We start from the raw sequence: 24,674 nt of genomic DNA on the forward strand, positions 1-24,674 counted from the left end.
ACGGCAGCTCACACCTGTAAATCCAACAATTTGGGAGGCCGAGGAAGGTGGATCACTTGCGAGGAGTTCGAGACCAGCCTGGCAAACATGGCGAAACACCATCTCCACTAAAAATACAAAAATTAGCTAGGCATGGTGGTGCACAACTGTAATTCCAGCCACTTGGGAGGCTGAGGCACGAGAATTGCTTGAAGCTGGAATGCAGAGCTTGCAGTGAGCGAGATTGCGCCACCTAACTCCAGCCTGGGCAACAGAGCAGGACTGTCTCAAAAAAAAAAAAAAGAGAAAGGAATATCTCTTGGGAAGGTATGCACATACACACACCAGCTTGTGTGATTCAGGGGTAAGAAAACCTGGTCCTTTTCCTCCTATTTCACCATTACTATCATTATGCAAGGCTTTAAAAAATCAGTAGCTGAGTCTGTAATTTTCACTTTCCTTGTAATGTCCTCTGCATCTAGAAGATCACCTGGCACATGGATGCTCAGTCATGTATGTTGAATAAATGCACAAATAATAATAGTAACAGACCTCGTATGTGATCAAAAAAAAAAAAAAAAAGAGGAATTAACTCACTGATTGTATTCCAGGGGCTCTTCCAGGGTATTTGAATGGAGATAAAATGTCTGCTTACTTTTCCTAAGTCATAGCCTGAATTAGAGCTGAGAATATATTCCTCAAGCCAGCTGCTAAATAGCTAGTAGAATGGCACCAAGGTACCAATGTGGACCTAGCCAGGGTGTATATGAGTTTCTTCTAATGAGAGGGGGGTACTGGAGGCAGTTAAACATCGGCCTGGAGCGGCTTGCTGGGAAGCAGCGTGAAGGGTTGCTTCCATTTGAGAATGAATATTCCATCACAGAATTCCAGTTAAAGTCAACAGATCGAGTATACTCATTATGGATTCTCCTTCCTAACACTTACACAAATGATCACAAATGCATCAAAAGAATATAGACTCACAAAGAGATTGGAAGAAGGGACCTTAGCCGAAAAAGATATCAAGAGATTTTGGAAAACAGTAAATGGCAGAGGAATTCATGATCTAGCAGGTGTAGGAAGATGTCACCTAAGTGTGAGCAGAGTGAGATCTTCTGAGTAGAGAGCCAGTTGCTCCAGCAGAACCTTGGAGATGCTTATGCCTTGGAGGAACCAAGTGGGCAGAGATGGGGTTGAGGAACACAAAGGATTCTCCTGTCCAGAACTTTGAATCTTGAGCAAATCACACACAGACAAGTGAGAGATGAAGAGAGATTCACAGAGGTAGTGACACAATGGCTGTGTCCAGTGGCATAGCTGCTGAGTGGCATAGCTGCTGAATGGCAGCTGTAGTGGCTGCATCCTGGCAAAACTAATCTGCCTCATAAGCTCTACATATCTAAGAAAAATAGAGGCAGGCCAGCCTTTCTGCCCTGATCCTTGCTTACTTACTGGACATCATGCCTGAGGGCATTGTACTTGATATACTTAGACCTCAGTTTCTTCACTTGTAAAAATATATATAAAGTTATGTAAATATATATAAAAAATACACATAGACCAATGCCTGGCACCTAATACATGTTCAATAACTGTTGAACAAGCGCATCCTCCACTAGGCATTTCCCCATTGCAAGAACCCAGCTGGACAATAGAGATTTCCATCTCTTCAGGGGATAACTAGAGATCCATCCCATGGGGGTGGAAATAAACATGTAACATTAGTTTTTGGTTATTTCTAATCAACCAGTCCATTGCTTAATTTCCAATAACATAGCTATTTAAAAACCTCACTTTTAATTTGAAATAGGTGCAAAAAAAATAACGTTTTGTCATTCTGAAACTCTCTAGCCTTACTCTTAGGGAAACTATCATAACATTATATCTTCAGAGATTGACTTTACCTATTCTGTCATTTCATTCATCCTGTCTTTGGAAAGTCTCCTTTAATGATCAAAGTCTTCTCTATTCAGGACAGTTAAACATCATTTTCTTAGGCACAATTTGTTACTAGCATATAAGAAGTGTTTTATTTTGTTCCCAGCTGAGGTTACACCAGAGAAGACACATCTAAGCTGAAACACCAGAGCAAGAGATAGATTTGCTTAATGTTATCAGGCAGTTGTTTGCAGCACAAACAACTGCAAACTCTCAGTGGCCTAAAATAATAAAAGTTTATTGCTCATTCTTGCTATATGCTCCTCACAGGCCACAGACAGTTTCTTTCATCATAGTCACTCAGAGACCCTGACTAATGGCACAACTGTGATCTAAAAATGTCTCTATTACCTGCCAGAGGGAAAGAGCGACTTAAGAAATATAAATAGTTGTAGAGCTAGAAGAGACAATTGCTTCTTAATCCCCAACAATACAAGATGAAATAGAGAGATGCTTTATGCAATAAAAGCCAACTCAACTTCAGAGGCAAAATCAACTCAAGTGCTTGGTCATTACATCCATTGTTAAAGCCTCTGCATGAACTAATGTGGCATCCAGGATATTCTTTCAGTTAAAAAAATGGCTAAGAATGCGTCTCTCTGCCTTAAGCCTGATTGACTTAAGGTACCAACAATTAAGAAAAAAGAACATGTTTTTAAAAGGGCTGTGGTTATGGCTGTTGGCATATATGGCTAATTAGAGTCAAAAAGATAAAGGCCAGCACAGATGTTAAGAGTTGTGACGCCAAAATCTATGGAGCTTAATTAGAAAACTCTGTAACTGTTCAAGACTGAAAATGAACCTTAACTTTCTGTGAGCATAAAGCAGATGATGTTGCTGAAGAGGAGATTATTTCCTAGTGTTCTCTTTAGATGCATCAACAAAGTATAATACAAAAAGAAGGACTTCCTAGAAGGTAATATTAAGGGCCATGGGGGAAGACAGGGAGATGGACTGGGGAAGCCCCCCAGGGGGCAAGACCAGAATCTAATAAAAACATTTTCCTTATTGGCTAGGTGCAGTGGCTCACTCTTGTAATCCCAGCACTTTGGGAGGCCAAAGCAGGTGAAGGGATCACTCGAGGCCAGGAGTTTGAGACCAACCAGACAGACAAAACCCTGTCTCTACTAAAAATACAAAAAATTAGCTGGGCGTGGTGGTGCACACCTGTAGTCTCAACTACTCGCAAGGCTGAGGCATGAGACTCACTTGAACCCAGGAGGTGGAAGTTGTAGTGATCTGAGATTGCACTCCAGCCTGGGTGACAGTGAGACTTGGTCTCAAACAAACAAACAAACAAAAGAATTCCTTATTATGGTGTAAGGGCTCTGTAATGTCTGCCCATCAGGATTTCTGAAATGCTATGGCTCAGTGACCCGTAAGTCTTCCAGGGGTCACCTTTCCAGACAGGAGTATTTATGGTAACTGAACTGTTCCTGTTCCACCACTGGAGTTTTTGTGCCAGGGAAAAGGAGGGAATGGAGCTGCAGAAAACATGTATTTTCTGTTCATAAATTTTTGAGTCAATGGAAGCCACATCTGAACCGTGTGTGAAAACTTCCATGCATCTTGCCAAGTTCTTGGACTTTGACCTTGATGTCATGACTGGATGAAACCTTTATGTGGTCTCTTTGAAGAATTTTGCACGTGGGAAACAGAGTTACCGAATACTAGGTGACCAGAGAAGTAGACTGTGGTATCGTATTTGTGCTGTTCACCAAATGTTTCTGGATCTCTCTCTCTACTCTCCAGCCCCCCAACATTCCCAATCCCCATTCTGAGAATGTGGTGGAATTGCATTTCATTATCCCTTGAAGCTGGGTGGGATTATGTGGCTAGATTTGACCAGGCTAGTGGGTTGTAAGCTGAGGTGACATTTAACTGCTCAGGTAAGGACTTTCCTAGAGCTCTTTTTCTCCATTGGCATGTCAACAAAAGCCTGTTTAAAAACAGTAGTTGGTTGACATCTAGGGTCCCTGAGTAACTACATAGAGCAGAAACTTCTGTTGACCTACAGTGGGACTGTGATGAGAGTCAATAATAAACTTATCTTGTTGAGACCATTAAGATTTTGATATTGTTTGTCACTGCAGCACAACTCAGCCCATCCTGACTGATACCTGCAAGGATGGCAGATATAAGACGACAAATATTAGTCACTCCCCATTCCTTCTTCCTTTGCAGTCATTTATAATCAATTTGGATTCTTTCCTAATCTGCCCAGACAGTGTCTAAGAATCTTCCTCACTCCTAGTTGATCAGAGCTGACTCTCAATATGACACTCCTTGGCCTATTGACTTAGCAAATTCTTTAGGGAAGAGAATATGTTCTAACTGACTGGGGCCAACCAGTATGGGTACATCTATGGGCTCCAGTTATTTTCTGAGATCTCCTCTTTACCATACATGAGTTTCACGATTCCAGGAGGTAGGCAAGTAGATAATGCAGGACCCTATGGGATAACAAGCATGACCAATCTTCTTTGAATGCCCTAAAGCCCCAAGCATAATTAGGACTTCAAAATTAGATATCAAGGGAAGTTGCACCCAGCACAGAGGTTCAATCACCATAAGAAACAGATAATGTGATAGTATAGTCTCTCGGTTATTTGAGAAAACAGAGGGAATATAGTAGAAAGCATTGAAACTAGAAAGACTTTCAGGTCAGCTTCTTCTTAGATGTGCATGTTTCCTTCTCTGAATCTCAATTTCCTTATCTTCAAAATGGGGAGAGTGTTAGCAACTACTTCACAGAGTTGTTTTGAAGACTAAAGAACCTACATAAGAGTCTGCCACATAGCAGGCATGTGGGGAATGGGATATTTAGGAGATGCTGTTGGTGCTCTGCCCAGACCCCCTTCCTGGATTGGTGCACTCATAGCCTAACTGCTGTGTTGACAGCTAACAACTTGCAGCTGGCCCCTCTCCAGCAAACGGCTTTCTGCAGATGGGAGCTGCCTTGCCCTGGAGGTTATGCCTCCTTCTGGTAAGTAGCCCACGGCCAATGACTGACTGATATGAGTGCTCAAAGATAAGCCTCGTTTCCTCAAGGAGACAACTCAAAGTTAGACTTTTCCTGAGACTATCTTCCTGCTCAGCTCTTTCCCTTCCCTGTCCTGCTCCCCTCGTGCCCTTACAGGCCCTCCTGAGAAATACTCCCTCAAAAAAATCTTGTGAATTTGAATTTTGTCACTGGGATCCCCACCTAAGACAATTAATAATTGTATTATTACTAATATTATTATTAATTAATGATTTACTATTAATAGTAAATAGCAGAGTCTTAAGGTTGTGGTGATGCCCCGAGCTGCTGAAAACTATAGAGGGCACAATTTTGAGGTGATTCTAGCATAGCCACAGAGAAGCTCCGTCAACCTAAAAGCTCCCAGAAGTTCCTCCTGAGATCTGCTCTTGGAAGAGCAAGAACATTTGTGAAAGAACACAAGGCAAAGAATAAAGGGATGATGGGAAGGAGAGCTGCTGGGAATTGATCAGCTAAGGGCATTCTGGAGCGTCCTGCTGGGTGGGTACATTCCACAGAAATGGCCTTTCTCATGACATTTGTCTCAACTAGTCCATCCAAGGCTGTGAGCTGGGGACTCCCTGAGGGACTCCTCCAGTGAGGAAAAGAATTGCTTCATTTCTGGATGTCCTGTTTCCCATTGGAAGGGCCAGCTCAGGCTCCCATCTCAGTGAGAGGTCACTTGGGCCAGGCTGAAACTCACTTCATTTCCCTGAAGAAATGCAGTGCCTTCTCTCACTGCTAAGCCTCAGAGACTTGGCAAGTAACTGAAGACATTTGGAACATCAGATAATGCAAACTTGTAATGACCATGAAGCTCCTCTAGACTAAAGGTGGGGTTATCCCAGGCTATGTCAGGAAAGCTCATGGTCTACTAACAAAGCACAGATTTGGGAGAGGGCAGCTGAACTATGGGTTACATGCTGATGTCCATGTGATATGTTTGGGAAAAAGGCCAAATTGGGAGAGTGGAGGCATGACTTCTTCCAGCTTGGTCACAAAGAGGTGGTGATTGGTAACGCTAAGGATGAAAATAGCCATAATGAGGATGATGATGAGGATGATGGTGGTAACTATCACAGACTGAGCCCTTATTATGTGCCAAGCACTGCACTAACTACTTTATGAATGTTCTCATATGAAAATCTCTATCTCATAGGCATGATTAGCCCCATTCTACTGATGAAGCAATTGAGGCTAAGTTAACAATCCAATCATCCATAGCCAGGAAAGGGATGGAGCCAGGACTTAACCTTGGTTTGTAACTGAGTTACCTCTAGTTCATTCAAACTAGGGTATCTGCTTCCTCATCTGCAAAAAAGCACGGGCTAACAGTCTGACTTTACAATCTGGAATGATCTCTGTCCTCATCACCAAGACGAAAGGAAAGTTTGGGATCAGGTGGAGAAGGAAGATGGTGTTCCAACGGAACTGTTCATTCAGAGGAAGGCAGTTGGGAAATTCTGTGGCTCCTCCTTTTGTGAGCAGTGTGTTATTCAGGCCTGGAAAACATCTGAGAAGTGACAGAAGCTGTTGGAGAATTCCAGGGGAGTCAGGTCACTCAACAAAAGGAGTGAGGAACAGATGACTGCAATTCTAAATTTGTCTTTTTTTCCTTAACTGGAAGCCACTAGATTTTTCCAGACAATATTTGGAAGGCTAAAATCTGATTACCCAAAATAACAGACATAAAAAGATGTGGAGGTTTTACGTATTCATTCAGCTTGTAAAAAGGAAAGGGAGAACCATGAAATAATGTTTTATTTATCTGCTTTATGGAATTTTTCAGAGTTTAACATCACTGCTTTTAAACATTTGAGAGTAAAAACAGTATTTGCATTGGATGGCTTTATTCTTTTTATATTCTTTCTGGACAAGCTGTGTGGACCCAGTCTACACTCTGGAATTTGAGCCTGACTCTGTGACTCAGTTTTTCTTAGGACAACATGGAAATTAAATATGGCCTCTCACTGCCTCAGTGGAAGAATGAATTAATTGAACTTTAAAAACTACCAGGACAAAGAATTATTGAGCTAAAAACATTTGTGTTGTTGCCAGGGACTCCACAGTCTTCTCTCCTTGCTCAACCCATGTCAAACGTGTGGGCATCTCCACCCACACCTTCCTGTCTGGGCTGAAAGGTGACAAGTGGGGAAAGCTTCTCATGAAAGCTCTCCTGGAGGTGCCTGAACCCTCTGTCACCTGTGGTTCTTTGACGTACGGAACACTGGCATCCTGTTTACATCATCGTGCCTGGAAGGAGATGCCCACACTAGGGCCAGTGCCTTAGGTGGCAGGCCACACAGTTCACCCTCTTTACAGGTATTGCCCTTTGTGGTTCTACAATCCTCCATCACAGGGCAGGGGGTTGCAATGGACTGAATGTTTGTTTTTACCCCAAAATGTATAAGTTGAAATCCAAACCCTCAAGATGATAATATTAAGAGGTGGGGCCTTTGGGAAGTGATTAGATCATGAGGATAGATTCCTCACAAATGGGATTAGAGTCCTTACAAAAATGACCTCAGGTAGTTCCCCTGCCCTCTTTCTGCCATGTGAGGATATGAGGAGAAACCCAGAAGGGGGCCCTCCCCAGAAAACACCACGCTGCCACACTGATCTCACACCACAAGCCTTCCTCAACTGCAAGGCATTGATTTCTGTAGTTGATAAAGCACTCAGCCTACAGGGTTCTCACAGCCAGAACTTAGTTGGGGATGTGGCTCAAGGGGCTCCTGGCAGTTCTTGTGGTAGGTGGAAAGACTTTTTTGTGACTTCCTGTAACTTCCTCTGTTAACTGGCAATTCACATCAAAGCAAACAGCCCGCTGATGTCAGGTAGAGCCTGCTGAGCCTCACACATTATCGGTCAAAGAAGAGATCAAAGATGAAGTGGGCCCTGTTTTGCTACCATTAGATCTGTGCTCAAAGGCCTCATCATTTGAGCCTGAGGAAAGAAGGTCTCAGCCTTGCATCTTACACTCCCCTCCTAAAAATGGTCTGGTTTTGCTTGTCTCAGTATCCGTGTTGGGAAGATGGACCCATAACACAGCCAGCAATGCATGGATCACTAGGAGATTACTAGCAATGCATGGATCACTAGGGAATTACTAGTAGTGCATGGATCACCAGGGGATTACTAGTGGTGCATGGATCACTAGGGGTCTAGCAGTGCATGGATCACTAGGGGATTACTAGCAGTGCATGGATCAAAGGAGATTATTAGCAGTGCATGGATCACCTGGGGATTGCTAGCAGTGCATGGATCTCTAGGGGATTACTAGCAGTGGATGGATCACCAGGGGATTACTATCAGTGCGTGGATCACCTGGGGATTGCTAGCCGTGCATGTATCACTAGGGGATTACTAGCAGTGTATGGATCACGAGGGGATTACTAGCAGTGTGTGGATCACCAGGGGATTACTAGCAGTGTGTGGATCACCAAGGGATTACTAGCAGTGCATGGATTACTAGGGGATTACTAGCAGTGCATGGATCACCAGGGGATTACTAGCAGTGCATCGATCACCAGGGGATTACTATCAGTGCATGGATCACCTGGGGATTACTAGCAGTGCATGGATCACTAGGGGATTACTAGCAGTGCATGGATCAATGGGGATTACTAGTGGTGCATGGATCACCTGGGGATTACTAGCAGTGCATAGATCACCTGGGGATTACTAGCAGTGCATGGATCACCAGGGGATTACTAGTAGTGCATGGATTACTAGGGGATTACTAGCAGTGCATGGATGACCAGGGGATTACTAGCGGTGTATGGATCACCAGGGGATTACTAGCAGTGCATGGATAACCTGGGGATTACTAGCGGTCCATGGATCACCAGGGGATTACTAGCAGTGCATGGATCACTAGGGGATTACTAGCAGTGCACGGATCATGAGGGGATTACTAGCGGTGCATGGATCACCATGGGATTACTAGCAGTGCACGGATCACTAAGGGATTATTAGCAGTGTGTGGATCACTTGGGGAATACTAGCAGTGCATGGATTATTAGGGGTGCCAAATGGTTAACAAGTGGACTCACTGATGGGGCTATGGACAAATGGGTAAAAGATTTGAACAGGAACTTTTCAGTCACATACATATGCTTCTTAAAAATTAGGACCACATGCACTAAAGCCTCCTGGGTCATACACACAGGAGACATAGAGGACAATGTTCATAGCAGCCCTGCTCGACATAGAAAAACACCCGGAAAAGAGCACATGTCCACTGTCCAAAAAAATGAATAAACAAAGCATGACGTATTTCACATGCTATCATATTATTACACAACCGTGTAATGAACAAACCACAGTTACTTGAAACAACATGGATGGACTGAGAAACACAATGTTAAATAGAAAAAGAACAGTTCAAAAAGACTACATGCGGTATTGCACTCTTTTTAAAAAAGCTCAAAAATAAGCAAAGCTGGTTTGGGTACACATATGTGGGGGGTAGAACTATTTAAAAAAAATCAACAGGGGAATGACAGACACAAAATTGCAAGTAGCAGCTTCCTCTGGGGAGTAAAGCACGAGAACAAGGTAAGGGAGGAGCACGGGGTGAAGGAAGGCTGTTGGTGACACTCTATAGCTCTCTCACTGGGTAGTGGGCTTGTGGGCTAGTAGCTCATGTGGCATAAGACCAAGAAACGGGTTACAGAGATTCTTTTGTAGGTATGAGATGTTATATTAAGATAGTAAGATTAGAAAATAAAAGTAAATCTGTAGTCATGATGACTTACCTGGGTAAGATAATTCAAATTTCACAGTCCAAAAGCTTAGAAGTGATCTACTTGAAACCCCTCATTTTATGTATGCCAAGATGACTTCCAAATTGCAAAGACATTTGGCCACATTCATATGACCCTTCAGTGACTGAGTGGAGACCAGAATTCCTGGGTCATAACTCTCAGTCCACAATTATTCTTTCCCTACTTACCCCTGTAAATTCTTTTTTATTTTTCCTTTTCATGCAGTGGTAATTAAAAGCAACACTTAGCGGGCCCTCACAAAAGATGGATTAAACACCTCTGATCCAGAAGAGCAGGGAAATCACATTCCCTGAGCAAACAAAGTCAAGTCTCTCCTTGGCTGTGTTGCCTTTGGCAGGAGTGGCTGATTTGGACCTAAGAGTATACATACCAAAGCATTAAGAAGTTTACCTTAACTCTGATTTGTGGCTATCTGCTATCTTAAAATAAAATGGCAGCTCAGAGATTTACTAATGAGAATATTTTCTGTAATTAAGATTTTAATAACATTTTGAATGTGGATGGGATGTAGACCTGGCTCCAAGGGAAGAATAAAACATGTATTTTCAAATGAAGTGTCCATTTTCAATATTTTAATAAATTACCGACAGTGGTGAAAAAAATCGTGGTGTATCACATCTATGTATTTTACTTACTTAAAATCAAATATTTGCCTCATTTTCCCCTAAAATAGAATAAGAGAAAACAATTCAACTAATCCAGGCCATCTAACAGTGGGTGCCCTACAGTGTGACACAAGAGTCTGCCACTCTTTCTGTGAGTCTCTGTTCCTGGACATATACCTTTCAGTGCATCAGAATCTCACCATGCTGAGTGTGATCCTACTGTTGAAGAGCATGCATTTTATTTCTATAGCATCACCACTTAAGGCTTGCCCCTTACTTCCATGGTCATTATTTTTCCAATACTGGAGGAAAAACTTGCTATGTTGAACTTGTTGAGAAATTATATGTTTGTATACTATCCTTTATGAATGATTTAAGGGATTTCCATGGCCTGGTAGTCATTAGAGCTATTCACCAACTAGTTCCAGCTTTCTTCCTGTGAATCTGGTGAGGTTGCACTTCCTTTCATAGTTAGATGGAGCTATGTAAATTGGTTTGGCCCTTGAAATATGAACAGAAGTGAGGTACATACGTTCAGGGGAAGGTGTAAGAGTCCACGTAAGATTTGCCATGTTCCTCTTCCTGCACTGGCAGCTGCAAAAGCATGGAGTTGGAGCCTCCCTCATACATCCTGAGTGAGGACAGCACAGAGCAGAGTCTCCCAGCCAACTGGTAATGGACATGTCACATGAATAAGAAATACACTTTGGTTTTAAGGCCCTGAGATTTCAGGGCTACCCCATACCGGCTGATTCATTGACTATATACCATTTTGTTCAACTTACTAATTTTAGATTGCAAGATGTAATTCCAATAGATATTTAGGCTTCCTAGAAAATACTCATTTTAACATTGTAGCCATCAATTCATGTTTCTACAAAAAGAACACTACTATGTAACCAACAATTAGTCTAAAATGGGAATTAAAGAAGAGGCAACAACCAAAATAAATTGAAATCCACATTTATTGAGGAGAGATATATACACAAAAGTTAAAACACTTGGTGAAATATTGGATTCCCAGGTTATTTCCAGTATATAAAGAATATCCAGTTATTTTACACATGAAATGTTACAGTAATCAGTCCACATTGTAAGAAAGCTTAGAAAGCTAAAGGCGAAAACAAAAGACCTCAACTACCCAAAATGTGCTTCATCAACAAGGCATTTTCTAGTACTATATATGAGAAACAATTCAAAAATTAGTTGAAGATTTTATCTTTTTGCATTCATTAGTCTTTAAACACTATGTGCTATAGATGCTCTGTGCTACATGACTTCAGACCAATGGGGATTGTGAATGTGAGGAATACAATTATTTTTATCTTGTGTTCTGGACATACAAGAATTTTCAAAGAGAATCCTGCATAAAGCCCAGTTTTATTTCAGGAAGTATTCCATCCTAAATTTGAAAGGAGTTGAAGAAGCCACGTTTTCAAGGAAAAATTAGCCTGTCCACCGTATCTCCTCATATGAAGAAGCCACTGCAAATTAATGTGCTTCATGCCCCCTGATTATATGGTAGGCTTTACTCTTCTTGGGAAAAGAGTAGGGCACTCAGGGTTCCCTATAGCACATGGCTAGTTCTTCTCTGTCCTTGGGGAGAAGAAAGGGGTTACAGGAACTATAGACCTCACAGCATTGTATTTAGTGATAATTATACAGAATGTGTGTTTTAGGAGGCAACTGTATATTTGCATTAGTTAATCCCATCTTCAATCATTCAAACCATACACACAGAAAATATTAGGTAGAGAAGGTCATACTCCCTCATATATGTGGGACCTGTGTTCATCAGTTGCCCCTCTACAACCGCATAAGCTGTACACTCACTATTCCTGTGCTTCTAGTGCTCTATGTTTTTTACAGAGAACTGTGAAGTTTATAGCCAGAACTGTGCTTTCATAGGGTTTCACCTGCAGTCCATTTGCAGTTAGTTAGTCAGCAATGTTTTTTCCTGTACCCTGACTCAAAAATCCAAGGGAGACACGGCTCCTCAGAACCTTTAAGTCATGAGCATCATGATGAGTATTTGGCAACCAGAGAGGCTGACCTTTCTCTAAAGACGTGATGCTAATATGCACAGGGGCAGACTAACTTTTTGTCTCTCTGAGCCCAATCCGCCAAGCAAAGGAGGACTGTAGGTGGATGTTCTCATTCTAAACCTACCTAAGTCTAGGTAATCAAAAGTTCCACAGTTGCATTCACCATGTATTAAACAGACATGAGATGATCTTTCACTAAGAACCAGGACACACACCCAGCCCATCCCTGCTCTGAATTGTGTATTTACAAAGGTGCTGGACACACACAGACTTTCAAACAATCATCAGTACAAAGGATTCATAGATAAATTCTTCACTCATATATATTCCCAAACCACATTGAGAAAGAGGAGAAATGATTCACGACTAGTTATCTAAGAAGGAAAAGAAATGTTTGCAAAACACCGATCAACATGTCTACTGCATTTAGATGAATAGCCAAAAATAACATATACATTTAAATTACAATACATCTATACACCATTTCACTGAAATTACACCTAGATCCCTACATTATAGCTACACAAAGTGCATAGGCACTGTTCTTCATGCGTGAACCAAGTGTCAGTGTGTATACACAAGAGCTTCATGCTTTGACAGCTAGCTGTACTTGAACATAGATACAATTATTGCCAGTTGAGGGTACATCTAATCTGTTTGTTTAATGAAGAGCAGGTTCAAATACATACCAATACACTTTCTATGTAACTGACTACTTTTTAAACCACGGTAAAAATACTAGTCCTACCACCATCTCAGAAAGTATTTGGTGGAAGGAAGACACCTCGTCTTTGCAGTGGCTATTGTTTTACCTTTCGGGGAAGTTATATAGTCCGTTATTCACCTGAGGACAGAAACTACCTGGGCTGCTTCTAAACAATTTCAGCATGATTCTAAGCCCCCACTTCCAGCCCCCAGTGATACAGTATTGCCTCATAGTTGGTTCTAAAATTTTTTTTAAACTTTCTTTAAAAATATGTGCTCAATTTACATAACAATGTGACATTTACCACTAATTTGCTTGGCAAGAATTAACTGCAACAAATCTGTCCTGATTTCATCTCTAGCACTCATCCTCAGTCTCTGCTACTCAAAATTTTCCTAAGCCAATTTTCACATAAACCTTTAGGAAGGTATGAAACATTCTGACCTAGAAATAATCCTACTATTAATACCTTGTCTTTGATAGTCTTAGAGAAAAGCAAAATTAGAATGCTCAGCTGGAAAAACAAGGCCTGGTGTCAAAAATTTTAAAAATCAGCACCATTCCTTGAGTTAAAAAGATGAATTATTTAGATGCATATCCTCACCAGCTAAGGAATTTAAGCAATTCCTCATTCTTAATGGTTCATTTTGTTTATTGCATCACTAAAGACTGGGTTCTTAAATTTGTCAAATGTGACTATACAGTCAAGAAACAATTGGTAGCTCTAAATTGCTGAAGAAACTTCTTGTGCTCTAATTAGTTATAATTCTACATGTGTGGTTACATAGAAAATACTGTAAGAAAATATGTCTGCAAAATTACAGATACTAAATAGATTAATTCAGTCTACACTGAGTTCTTTATAATTTCTGAAGAATAGTTACAAACCTATAACATTATTAAAGGCTAAATTAATATTAAACATATAATATCCAGGTCTATAAATACATTTTCTAATGCTCTTTATAAATAATAGCAAACAAACTAGGGGATTTGTTTAAAAAAATGTAAGACTGGGTTGGAGGAATTTGTGGATTTAGGGTGCAATACTGATCAGAGGGCAATATATTGTCCCTGGTAATACAGACTCTTACCAGGAAGCCAAAATATATCTACTGGCAACAAGATCAAGTTAGATTCACAGTTTGCCAGCTCTTTCCTCAAGCTGTAGAAAACAAATAGAAAAACAATATACAAAATCCTCAAAAAAGTAGTTTTTTTATATACAAATCTCTAGAGTGACCAGATAATCTGATCTGTGTTGTGCAACATGGAGATGCAATGTTGAGGTTTTCCAGGAGAAAGAGAAAGGAAGGGAGTTAAGGTGATTTGTAGAAAAATCTAGATGCCAAAGGATGACTTTCTATAAGGGAAGTAACTCTTATGGAGTATTAAACCACCAGACAGCCAACTTTCTGATCATATATCTCAGGGAATTTGCTCCATGGGTCCATGGGGGAGAAACCTCAGAGATGTGCTGGACCAACTTCCTTGGCTAGTGTGTGTATTTGCCCCCTAGCAAAGGCAACAGGCTGTTTCCAGGCAGGCAAAATGGTTGCCATGAGAAGAAACAGTGCCCCAGAAGGAGTGAGGCTCCGGCTGCAACATCTCCATCTCCAGTGAGGATGATGACAAGGCTAACAGTCAGTTGTCAGGTTTCAACACTCACCCAAGGATTGGGGGTGTCTCCAGAGAAACTGAGGACCTGTTGCTACCCATTCTCTAGATCAACTGCTGACTCTACAAAGCAGTGAGGTCTGCTCCAATAGTAGGTTTTATTCTCATCACAAAAGGGCCCTGTGTAAAAACCAGAAGGATTTTGTAAAATATCAAAATGAATATTTGGCCTGGAGGTTGGAAAGTGAAGCAAGGCTGGACATAGAAAAAAATGATCAGTAGTTATTCAGGATATTATTTAGGATAAATGAAATAGGAACTTAGGGGCATCTCTCACTTTTCTACAGGTTCTTATCTGGGTCAATGAAGAAATTGTGTTTATCTTGCTGCCCTTACATCAGATTTTTTGCACTAATGGAAAAAGCCGGCCAACAAACAAAAGCCAGTCCTTTCAGTCCTAGCTCTACACCTTGCCCCTGCAAACCTGAAGAGCTGAAGTCTCTGGCAATAAAGGAGTTCACAACACAACAAATACCAACACTACTCTATTTAGGAGAAGTTTGGACAAAGAGCAGAGGTGTCAGCCATGGGCCAGTGCAGCGGTGCCAGAAAGTGCAAGAGGTTGTTTAAAGATCAAGGCTGGTGACATGCACCTTGTAGACCATGCATTGTATCCCATCCACCCTAGAAACTAATCAGGCTTTGAAGAGGGCAATGATAGTCAGAAAATTCCATTCTTGTAAGTTAGAGCATCTCTTCCTGCAATGTGATGCCCATGATAAAAAGAAACCAAGAGGAAAGTGTGAAAATGAATTTGTGGGCTTACTTGTGAATGGGTGTGCATGTCTACATACTGGCGGAGAAGAGAAGATATTTACAGACAGTTGCCGTGATTGTGCAAGTGTTGCACCAAATTTCATAAGAGTGATCAAGGTTATTCGCCAAAGGCTCTCAAATTCCCATACTGGGTTGGCAATTAGAATTGTTGGAGAAAATTGTGTGTTTTGGGTATTCAGAGTGGGCTCTGTTGCTACAGCAGGAAGGATGCAACAGCTTGAGTGAGGCTGTAGGTTCATCCAGTCCTCTCATGTTGACTCTGGAAACATTATTCCGTGAGCCAAATCACTACTTCTATTAGGAAGGTGAGTTTAAGTAAAGGGAACTTTTGTTAAAAAATGTTTATTGGTGTCTCAAAACATCAAACTGTGAGTGAACATGGCCACCTTCCAAGCTTGTTGTAAAACATCAAATGAATAGAGGCTTGAATTTAATTTCTCCCAAAGGAGATGAGAAAAATCTAAATTGATTATTCATTATTGTGGGCTACTTCAACTTAAAATGTAAATAGGTCACATTTTATAGTAGGAAGCCTCTTAAGAAGGAAACAAAGCAGAGATCATAATACATTGGGCTCACAGGGCTGGAAGGCGATTTTAATCATTTAATCCCACCCCTTCACTTTTCATGTGGGAGAAAATGAGGCTTGGACACAAAATGACTTACATAAGTCATACAGCTAAAAATGGGCAGAGTCTAAATCAAATGTTCCCTCTACCAAACCATGTTGCTTCTTATCATCTCTATGTCATTGCCTGAATTAGCTGTTACGCTACAAAGTTGGATACTATTTAATCAAGATTCTCTGTTATCTATTTTAAAACCAAGCCTCACACTAACTTGTGTGATGGCTTACTAAGCTGTCTGTTAGCAAAGCAGCAACAATAAGTGGAATGATAGGAAAGGAAGAGGAAGAGTAGAAAATTTGGTTTTGTTTTAGGGAAAATCATAAGAAAATGTGTCATGAGCAGCTGGAAACTCACTCTACGCTAAGAGAGCAATCCGCCTCTAGTGCCACCTGCTTGGATTGACACTCAGTGATCCCTCTAGGCTTAACCAGAAATTACTACAGATACTGAGACCATTTATCTTCTTTGACAACTAGACTTACAAAACTCTCACTCCAGAATTCCTTCAGGCTGTTTGCTTTAACTTAGTCTTCTTCTGCCTCCAGACTCTAGCATTCTTATTCAAGGAGCAAGTATGATAATAACTGAAAATTTCATTTGGTCCTTTTTCTTGGTTTGGAATGAGTTCAGTTGGAGAATAAGTAAAACAAACCAGCAGTTCAGACAGCTAGATAGCTCTAAGAGTTAGAGAGCAGCTAGGTGAGAAAAATCACTTCCACTGGGGTGTAACTCCTGTGCACTTTTAGTCATCAAACTAGATGAGAGCTGATGAGACTTGTTTTTCAGGAGTCAGAACTACGGAGAATTCTCTCTGAGCACGGATATACCTACCAGGATTTATTGCTGCATTCCATGGGAAAATATTGCACAGGTGGCCGAAGCCTTGATTCTGACAAAAGTAAAAAACTATAACATAACTTTTGCTATTGAGAGCAAAGGGACGTGCAGTATTTGCAAAAACATGGCAGAATGGGGTTTCCTTTGGTGGACCCAGTAAATGAGTTTCCCAACCACTTTGCTCCAAAAGAGCTTCTTGACTAGATACATATGCAAATGACATATTTCTCCACGCACAAGTGGAAATGACCAGAGACCCTCTAATCAACAGGTCATTGGGATTCCTGGCATCACCTAGCAGGAATCTCCCCATGACTTGAACTTTCCCTAAGCCTTTCTCATGTTCCATGAGTCTAAATCCAGGAGCTAGGCATTTTGGCACCCCTTCTTTCAGCTTTCATGAATATCCAGGCTGACTAGTGGTTCGAGAGGAGAAAGAAATATTTGTCTTTTACAGGGTATGGTAACTTCTGCAGACAGCAAAACCATAGGCTGTATTTCTACACACTCAATAGGAAGTAAAAACTGAAACTGATAGCTATGTGGTTTAGCTCTCATGACCTAGAGTCCTATGTTGAAGATCTCTGAGATCTAGATGATTGCCCTGATTTTCTGATGCTCTTTGTGTGGGAAGCATGCCCTCAAAGATCTAAGGTAAAGTATTACCTTGAAAGATAAGCTATTCTTCTCACTGACTGGATTTGATTCATTGAATTTGAGTAAGTAATTAAGTGATGATTCCACTTGGGTTTCTCAAAGGGAAAGAACGAGAAAGAGAAGAATTAAAGTCTACTTAGTTGGTTTTCTCCTGAAATGATTCTGATTCCTAAAAAACGTGAATGAGTCTATAGCAAAATGGCATTGCCAAAGCCCTGATTTACAGACCTTACAGGATGCAGAGTATGTATGTTTCTGGCCTGCTGTAACTGTATATAAATACAACATTTATGCATTATCAAATAGTAACAGGCTATTACAAGCATTCATATATACGTTGAACCAATTAGGATAAATCTATACATGTAATTGACCGGTTAAATGTATTCTATTTAGATAAAGGTTATTAGAGGTATACCCTGGATCCATTTGTTCTGTTTATGGCACATATGCTGGGCAAAGAAAATCCCAAATGGGCATGGCATGGGAGAAATAAATGAGGCTTAAAAAAAACAGAGGACATAGACATATGTCAACATGTCAACTCTACATGCATTTTGGATTTTCAGGCTAGTCCTGAGTTCAAGAAATTGTATATTTTTAATATGACTTACTGAATTTCCAGATAAGTGTGAATTTCTAAGTATATTCTCATGAGATTTCCTGCACACAGTAAGTCTCAAACCAGAAAAACTTGCTTTGTGAAGCTGTACACCTTGTTTCTTCCAAACACATTGTCTGCTGACATATTTACAGGCTAATAGGATAGCTAGGAAAAAGTTGAAGACAAAACACACCAGAAAGGTTTCAGGCAGAGTTTTGAGAAGACAATCCTGTGACCACTCCTTTGAGAAACATGCCCATGTATACAGATCCCAAAGTTGGCCTTCCATAACAAAAAACAACAAGCTCCTAGACGCTTTGCCTATAGCCTCCAACTTACCATAAAAAAGCTCTTGGGAACACCACTTAAAGAAAATCCTAAACAGTTTCACAGCTAAACCCAGGAACTGTCTCCTTAACCTGTAACATTTGCTGTAAAGAATGCATTTTCTGGCCAGGCACAGTGGCTCACGCCTGTAATCCCAGCGCTTTGGGAGGCCGTGGAGGGTGGATCATGAGGTCAGGAGATCGAGACCATCCTGGCTAACACAATGAAACCCATCTCTACTAAAAATACAAAAAATTAGCCAGGCGTGGTGACATGTGCCTGTAGTCCCAGCTACTCGGGAGGCTGAGACAGGGGAATTGCTTGAACTAAAGAGGTGGAGGTTGCAGTGCAGTGAGCCGAGATCACGCCACTGTACTCCAGCCTGGGCAACAGAGCAAGACTCCGTCTAAAAAAAAAAAAAACAAAAAAAGAATGCATTTTCTACTACTACACTTAATCACATCCCTTGACCACCCTGTTAACTGCCCATCTACTGGAAGTAAAGACCAATGTCACTTGAAAAGCAAAACTGAAAAGTTGCCTAATATTGTTCAGTAGTGATCCTTATCCAAAAATAACGAGGGTTTAGGAGACAAAAACAACTGGAATCTCATCTCTCTTGTATATTTCAAAGGTATCTGATTTAAAAGAGAGAAGTCACAAGGAGCAGATAAGAAAGGCTATTTGAGGTCCATGAGCACCCTCATCTCAGAGAATTTGGGTTCTATAAACCATGACTGTCTCAGCATCCCTCCGCTGGTTTCATATAATACAGCCTACTCTCACCTATAAACAAGGTTCTACATACTTCTTAGAGTCAAATGTGCTTTATTTCTCAATGATTCAAGTCCCAAGCTTACTCCCAAACCCAGCAACCTTAGGAAAATACTGTGCATTATCAAATAAAAAAGGATAGTAGAGACATTAAAAAATTTAGCTTGCATTACCAATCATTAAGGATTTGTTGGCTGACTACTGCATGCAAGGCACTGTGCTACACCAATTATATTATTTATTCCTTAAAACTTCACAGCCTTAAACAAGATTCCATCTGTGAAGTGGTACAGAGCCATCCTTTGTTGCTATGTCATGGTTCAAGGCTGCCTGGACTCTGCCATAGGAATGTCACTTTTATAGGGTTTTGCACAGATGTTTGTTTTCTGTTCCTTTCTACTGAGAAGATTGAGAAGGAAAACTGGCTCTGCTTCCAACTGTGTCCTATAACTGGTTTTATGTGCTTTAATAGAAGATAACAAAATGCTTTCAACATATTGGATAAATACCAGTATTTCTGTTTCATCAAGAGATGACATTAAAAGAGGCACAGCCAACACAAGTGTCTTCCATGTGTGAGGACAGTAAAACGACCAGGCTTTCTAGGATGATGAGACGATGACTGAAATAATCGACAGATTAAAAATATCTTTTTCTTTAGGAAACAAAAAATAATCTTTTGGGTTAAACAAAGCAAAACACATACCAAATAATCTCACTTGATTTTACTACACCAGGTGAAGGCAAACCAAACATAAATAAATTTGAATATTTAACTCCGGTTAAACTTTATGTTGACTGTGCTCTCTTACTTTTGTCAATATGTACAGTGGTTATATATAAAATACTTCCTAATCAATTATCAAATTTAGAAAGAATAATGAAACATACTTTGAAATTTCAACCATTGTTCTCACAGATTACACAGGGTAAGGCGGAGACGTAACAGGTTCTTTAATCAACTGCCTTTAAGAGCATGGCTCCCTCTAAAACTCTCTTTGAAACATTTTACTTAAAGAGCATATGGAAGATAAATTGTCAGAATTCCCTAAGACAGGTATTTGCTTTTAATCAACCCATGTGCAAACTTTACTAGACGTTTTAAGGGGAGTTACTTCTAGAGGCTTTTAATAGAATCTCTTGTGCATAACAAGGCGAGACATGGAGAACACTTTAAGGAATAACACACTGTGTGTTTGCTCATTTTCCCAAGTCCCTGGAGTGTACCACACTGCTTTACTCATGTCCCCTGGGAAAAGAGCATCCACATTTCTGCATCTTGGGAGAAAAGGGAAGCTGGCAAGAATGTGTCTTCAATTCAAACTGATTCCTCCAGCAGCATCCATTCAAATAATAATACAAGTGAGAAAATTAGACGGTTATAAAGCATTATTTGGCAAAGACACAGCACCGTGCCTGTCATCACTGACTCACAAGAGCTCCTCTAAGCCTCGGCTAACAGATTAAGTAAACATAGAAATATATGCATTTTTTTTCCTTTTTAAAGAAAGCTTGTTTATATCATCATTTACCATAGGATACGCTGGGGAGTTTATTCAAGAATTTGCTGAGACTCATATCCTTATTTCTCACGTTTCCAAGGTTCTTCCTCAACACTGCAGTCGGCTGACTTTCCATTGGCTGCCAGAGTTACCTGAAAATAATTATCATCAACATCCAGCTTACAGGCCACGAACCAGAAAAAAGCCCCGTGGGTTATGTGGAGAAGCACCAAATCCAAGATTATACTACATGACTGAAATATTAGTTTTAAATGGAGTTCTTTCCAAATTGAATTTGAACCTGTCTTGGGTTTCAACAGTGATCTGAGAATTTTAAAAATCCACATTTGGCTTGGGAGTATCAAGGTATTAAAGATGCTTTGCAATTTGGGGAATAACTTCTACTATGTTTTTAGTGTTGTGGGGTGTCTAACTACCCAGAGATCCATCACACAATAACACAGTCTTTAAAATATAGTGCCCACGTGCTACTCCATATAACCACAGAGGAAGAAATCCAGAACTAGGTATCTAGTTCTACTCATGCACGTGAAAGGTTCAGTTGCAATGACACCAGGTAGATGGCATACGTGTCTAATTTTTAAATCAGAAATTATGACATTTCAGCTGTGCCAAATAAGCTATTCCAGCTTTAAAGATTAAAAAGAAAAGTAGGGAGAATTAAAAGTCTGAGATTGGTGACAATGTTTATCTAAATTACTTCAATGCAGACATTTAATAATCAGATATAATTACTAGACCATCTATATTATGCTTCCCTGGCTCAAAGTGAACTGAACCTTTTTGCAGAATAGGAGGTTTTCCCCTCCACTTCTAAGTAGTTTTCCTAGCTTACCTTCTGTCTGTCTGTCCTCAACGTCATGTGCAAACTTAAACCCACGACTGATATTCCACATAATGGAGAGACTGGATTTATGAAAGCATTAGAATATGGAGACATGACAAACGCAGCAACGTTTGAAAGAAATCTGACTTTCTTCTTACCCAAGTGGAAGTGAAATGCATGCATCATGACCACATACAACATGCTAGGAACAGAAAACCAAGTGCCCTTCAACGAATCAAGCAAAGGAAAATAAAAACCATTTATCCAATCTCCATTAGCCCCCGATTTTTTTCAGAAAAACAGACCATGCAATTAGCAATGACCGCTCCACATGCAGTTATTCTGATTAAACTTGAAAACTACTGTGCAACTTCAAACTACTATTACCAGGCAAGAGTTTGAATACACACACCAACGAGACATAACAATGCTTGAAATGGTTAAAGTTTTGACCAGAGCTGCAGCAAATTTGTTTCCCTTTCAGTGAACTGTCAAGAAAGACTGCCAGGGACAGACTGTCTGCCTGGAGAAAGTTGCCTGTTCACTATAACCTTGAATGTGCCTATTTGGCTCTCGGTGATGAACCACATCAATAGTGGTACAAAATTATCAATCACAGTGTGGTGCCTTTGGAAGACCAGAGAGCACTTGGGGGGAAGTGTTTTTGTTTTGTTTTTCTTGTTTGTAAATACTGGGGCCTATGTTTCAAAAGTATCTGGGACAGCAGATTTTTGTTGGCATTTCCTTTCTTGGCTGGGCTAAAGAAAGCTAGGACTCCATTCCCCAACCTGTCCCACTTCTCTCTGCTCCAACCACTTGGGTAATACAAAAGAAAAAGAGGATGGCATTGGCAGCAAGCGCTGACATCTCCCATCTCAGTTTTTAAAAAGTGGGAAATAGCGAGACAGAATTAACCATAAGGAAGTTCAAAGGAATAAATAAATGTGACCCAGATATCCTCAGAAAGGGTGTAAATTTATCTCCATGGCTCTGGCTGCCTCCTTCCCACATCAGCGTCAACACAGTTAACTGATTTAGAGTGAGAAGAATCAACTTGCTTTACCCAGCAAAGGCTGAGGATCAAATAGCCTTCACTAAGCTGAACCCAACCATTTCATTAAAAATGTAAACAGCTGAAATAGTTGATAAACCAATAGAGCTATTTTCATCATCTTCAAGACCTGCTCAGCTTGACCACTGGTCACCTAAATGCTAATTAACCAATGAGTTTGCAGGTGGTTGGCTGGCTGACCACTTACATAGAGACTGAGCCACTATCTCTATGGAACTGTCCAGCAAAAAGGTTACCTAAAATATAGCAAGGACTACAGATGCTAAAAGGATACATTCAACAAATATTTGTTGAGTCCCCTACAACATGCCAGACACTATTTTAGGGCTGGGTCACAGTAGTATGACTGGGGACAAAGCCTTACTCCTAATGAGCTTACTTCCTACTGATATGGATAACTCACATTTCCTTATAGGGCTTGAAATAGTTTGCTTTAAAAAATGAAGCAAATTGGCCGGGCGCGGTGGCTCACACCTGTAATCCCAGCACCTTGGGAGGCCGAGGCAGGTGGATCACCTGAGGTAAGGAGTTACTGACCAGCCTGACCAACATGGAGAAACCCCGTCTCTACTAAAAACACAAAAAAATTAGCTGGGCATGGTGGCACATGCCTGTAATCCCAGCTACTCGAGAGGCTGAGGCAGGAGAATTGCTTGAACCTGGGAGGCGGAGGTTGCGGTGAGCGGAGAGCGTGCCATTGCACTCCAGCCTGGGCAACAAGAGTGAAACTCCGTCTCAAAAAAAAAAAAAAAGAAGCAAATTTATCCTCATGTGCTTGATGTCCTTCAAAAACAAATCCAGGAAGTCTGAAATCTAAAGACATCTCCATGCCCATACACCTTCTTTTTCAGAAAGTGTCCTACAAAATATTAAGAAGCCTCTTGAGAAATTCCAGAAGGGCCATACGCAATTAACCACTAGGATTCTTCTCCAATATCATGATGAAATTTTTTAAAAATTGTGATTTTTTTTGTTTTACATAATTTTTCCTCATATGGCAATAATTTGAGTTCAAGTCTTATCACCATTACAACATTGTACATTCTTTTTTGCTGTCCTTCAGTGCCTAATTTATGGCTTTATAGATAATAGGCATTCAATAAATACTTGGTGAATAATCACAACATAGGATCTCACAGGAATGAGACAGGCGCACTGAACTGAATCTTACAAGGCACACAATAAGTACTTAATATAATAGAACATAAAGCCATTCACAAGATTATTGACCCTTGTTGATTCAAACTAACATTTTGATGGGGAATAACCCACCACATTCACTCAGATGTGGGAAACACCAGCTTTCCATGAGAATGCATCATGTCCTTTAGGTACATCTGAATTTCTAATAATTTGAATCATTTTCACTGAGTCAATTAATAAACTTGTGCAATTGCCTCTTGATGGGTGGTTTCCCTCCCTAATTTGTTTCAGAGTCTTTGTTGACCCATGTATGTATCTTACATACAGAGGACAAGAAAAAGCCTGTGCTAGTCCACTAGAATTCTGGACCTATGTTACAATCCAGTAAAGAGAATTGTTTCTGTGACACCCTTAGTTGCCCAGCAAGAGCCACAGTATGTATTTGTAATGACCCAGAAGTAATATAGGAAGAAATTAGTGATTAAATGTGACCTTGTCAACAGAAGTCAAAAAGGTACCAGAGATCTCTGGCTGGGTTCAGCTTGTCCTCAGCTGCTGCGTGGAATCATTTTAGAAACCAACCCCCAGAGTTGATTCTGCTCACCTGCCAGGGTTTCTCCAAGTTTGCTTTACTCTGGTCATGACACTCTGACTTTGACAATGTCAAATTAGTTACAATGAAGGCTAGACAGAGCCCATAAAGCTTGAAGAATTAGCACCCAACAGCTTGGAGTAGAGCCCAG

The 24,674-nt window shown here is 40.6% G+C and overlaps 1 protein-coding gene across 4 annotated transcripts in view; it reads right to left on the reverse strand.

Moving 5' to 3' along the window:
* Window positions 1–11,281: 11,281 nt before the first annotated feature.
* The window catches only part of SLC1A2 (solute carrier family 1 member 2), a 166,923-nt gene continuing 153,530 nt past the window's right edge, over window positions 11,282–24,674 (reverse strand). For all 4 annotated transcript variants that reach the window (XM_030794826.1, XM_030794827.1, XM_003254419.2 and 1 more), the window contains exon 11: window positions 11,282–21,021. In XM_030794826.1, coding sequence (XP_030650686.1) covers window positions 20,950–21,021 — 72 coding nt within the window. In that variant the 3' untranslated portion in view covers window positions 11,282–20,949. The remainder of the gene's footprint in view (window positions 21,022–24,674) is intronic.

Source organism: Nomascus leucogenys, chromosome 15, assembly GCF_006542625.1.
Source record: "Nomascus leucogenys isolate Asia chromosome 15, Asia_NLE_v1, whole genome shotgun sequence".
Classification (NCBI taxonomy): Eukaryota; Metazoa; Chordata; class Mammalia; order Primates; family Hylobatidae; genus Nomascus; species Nomascus leucogenys.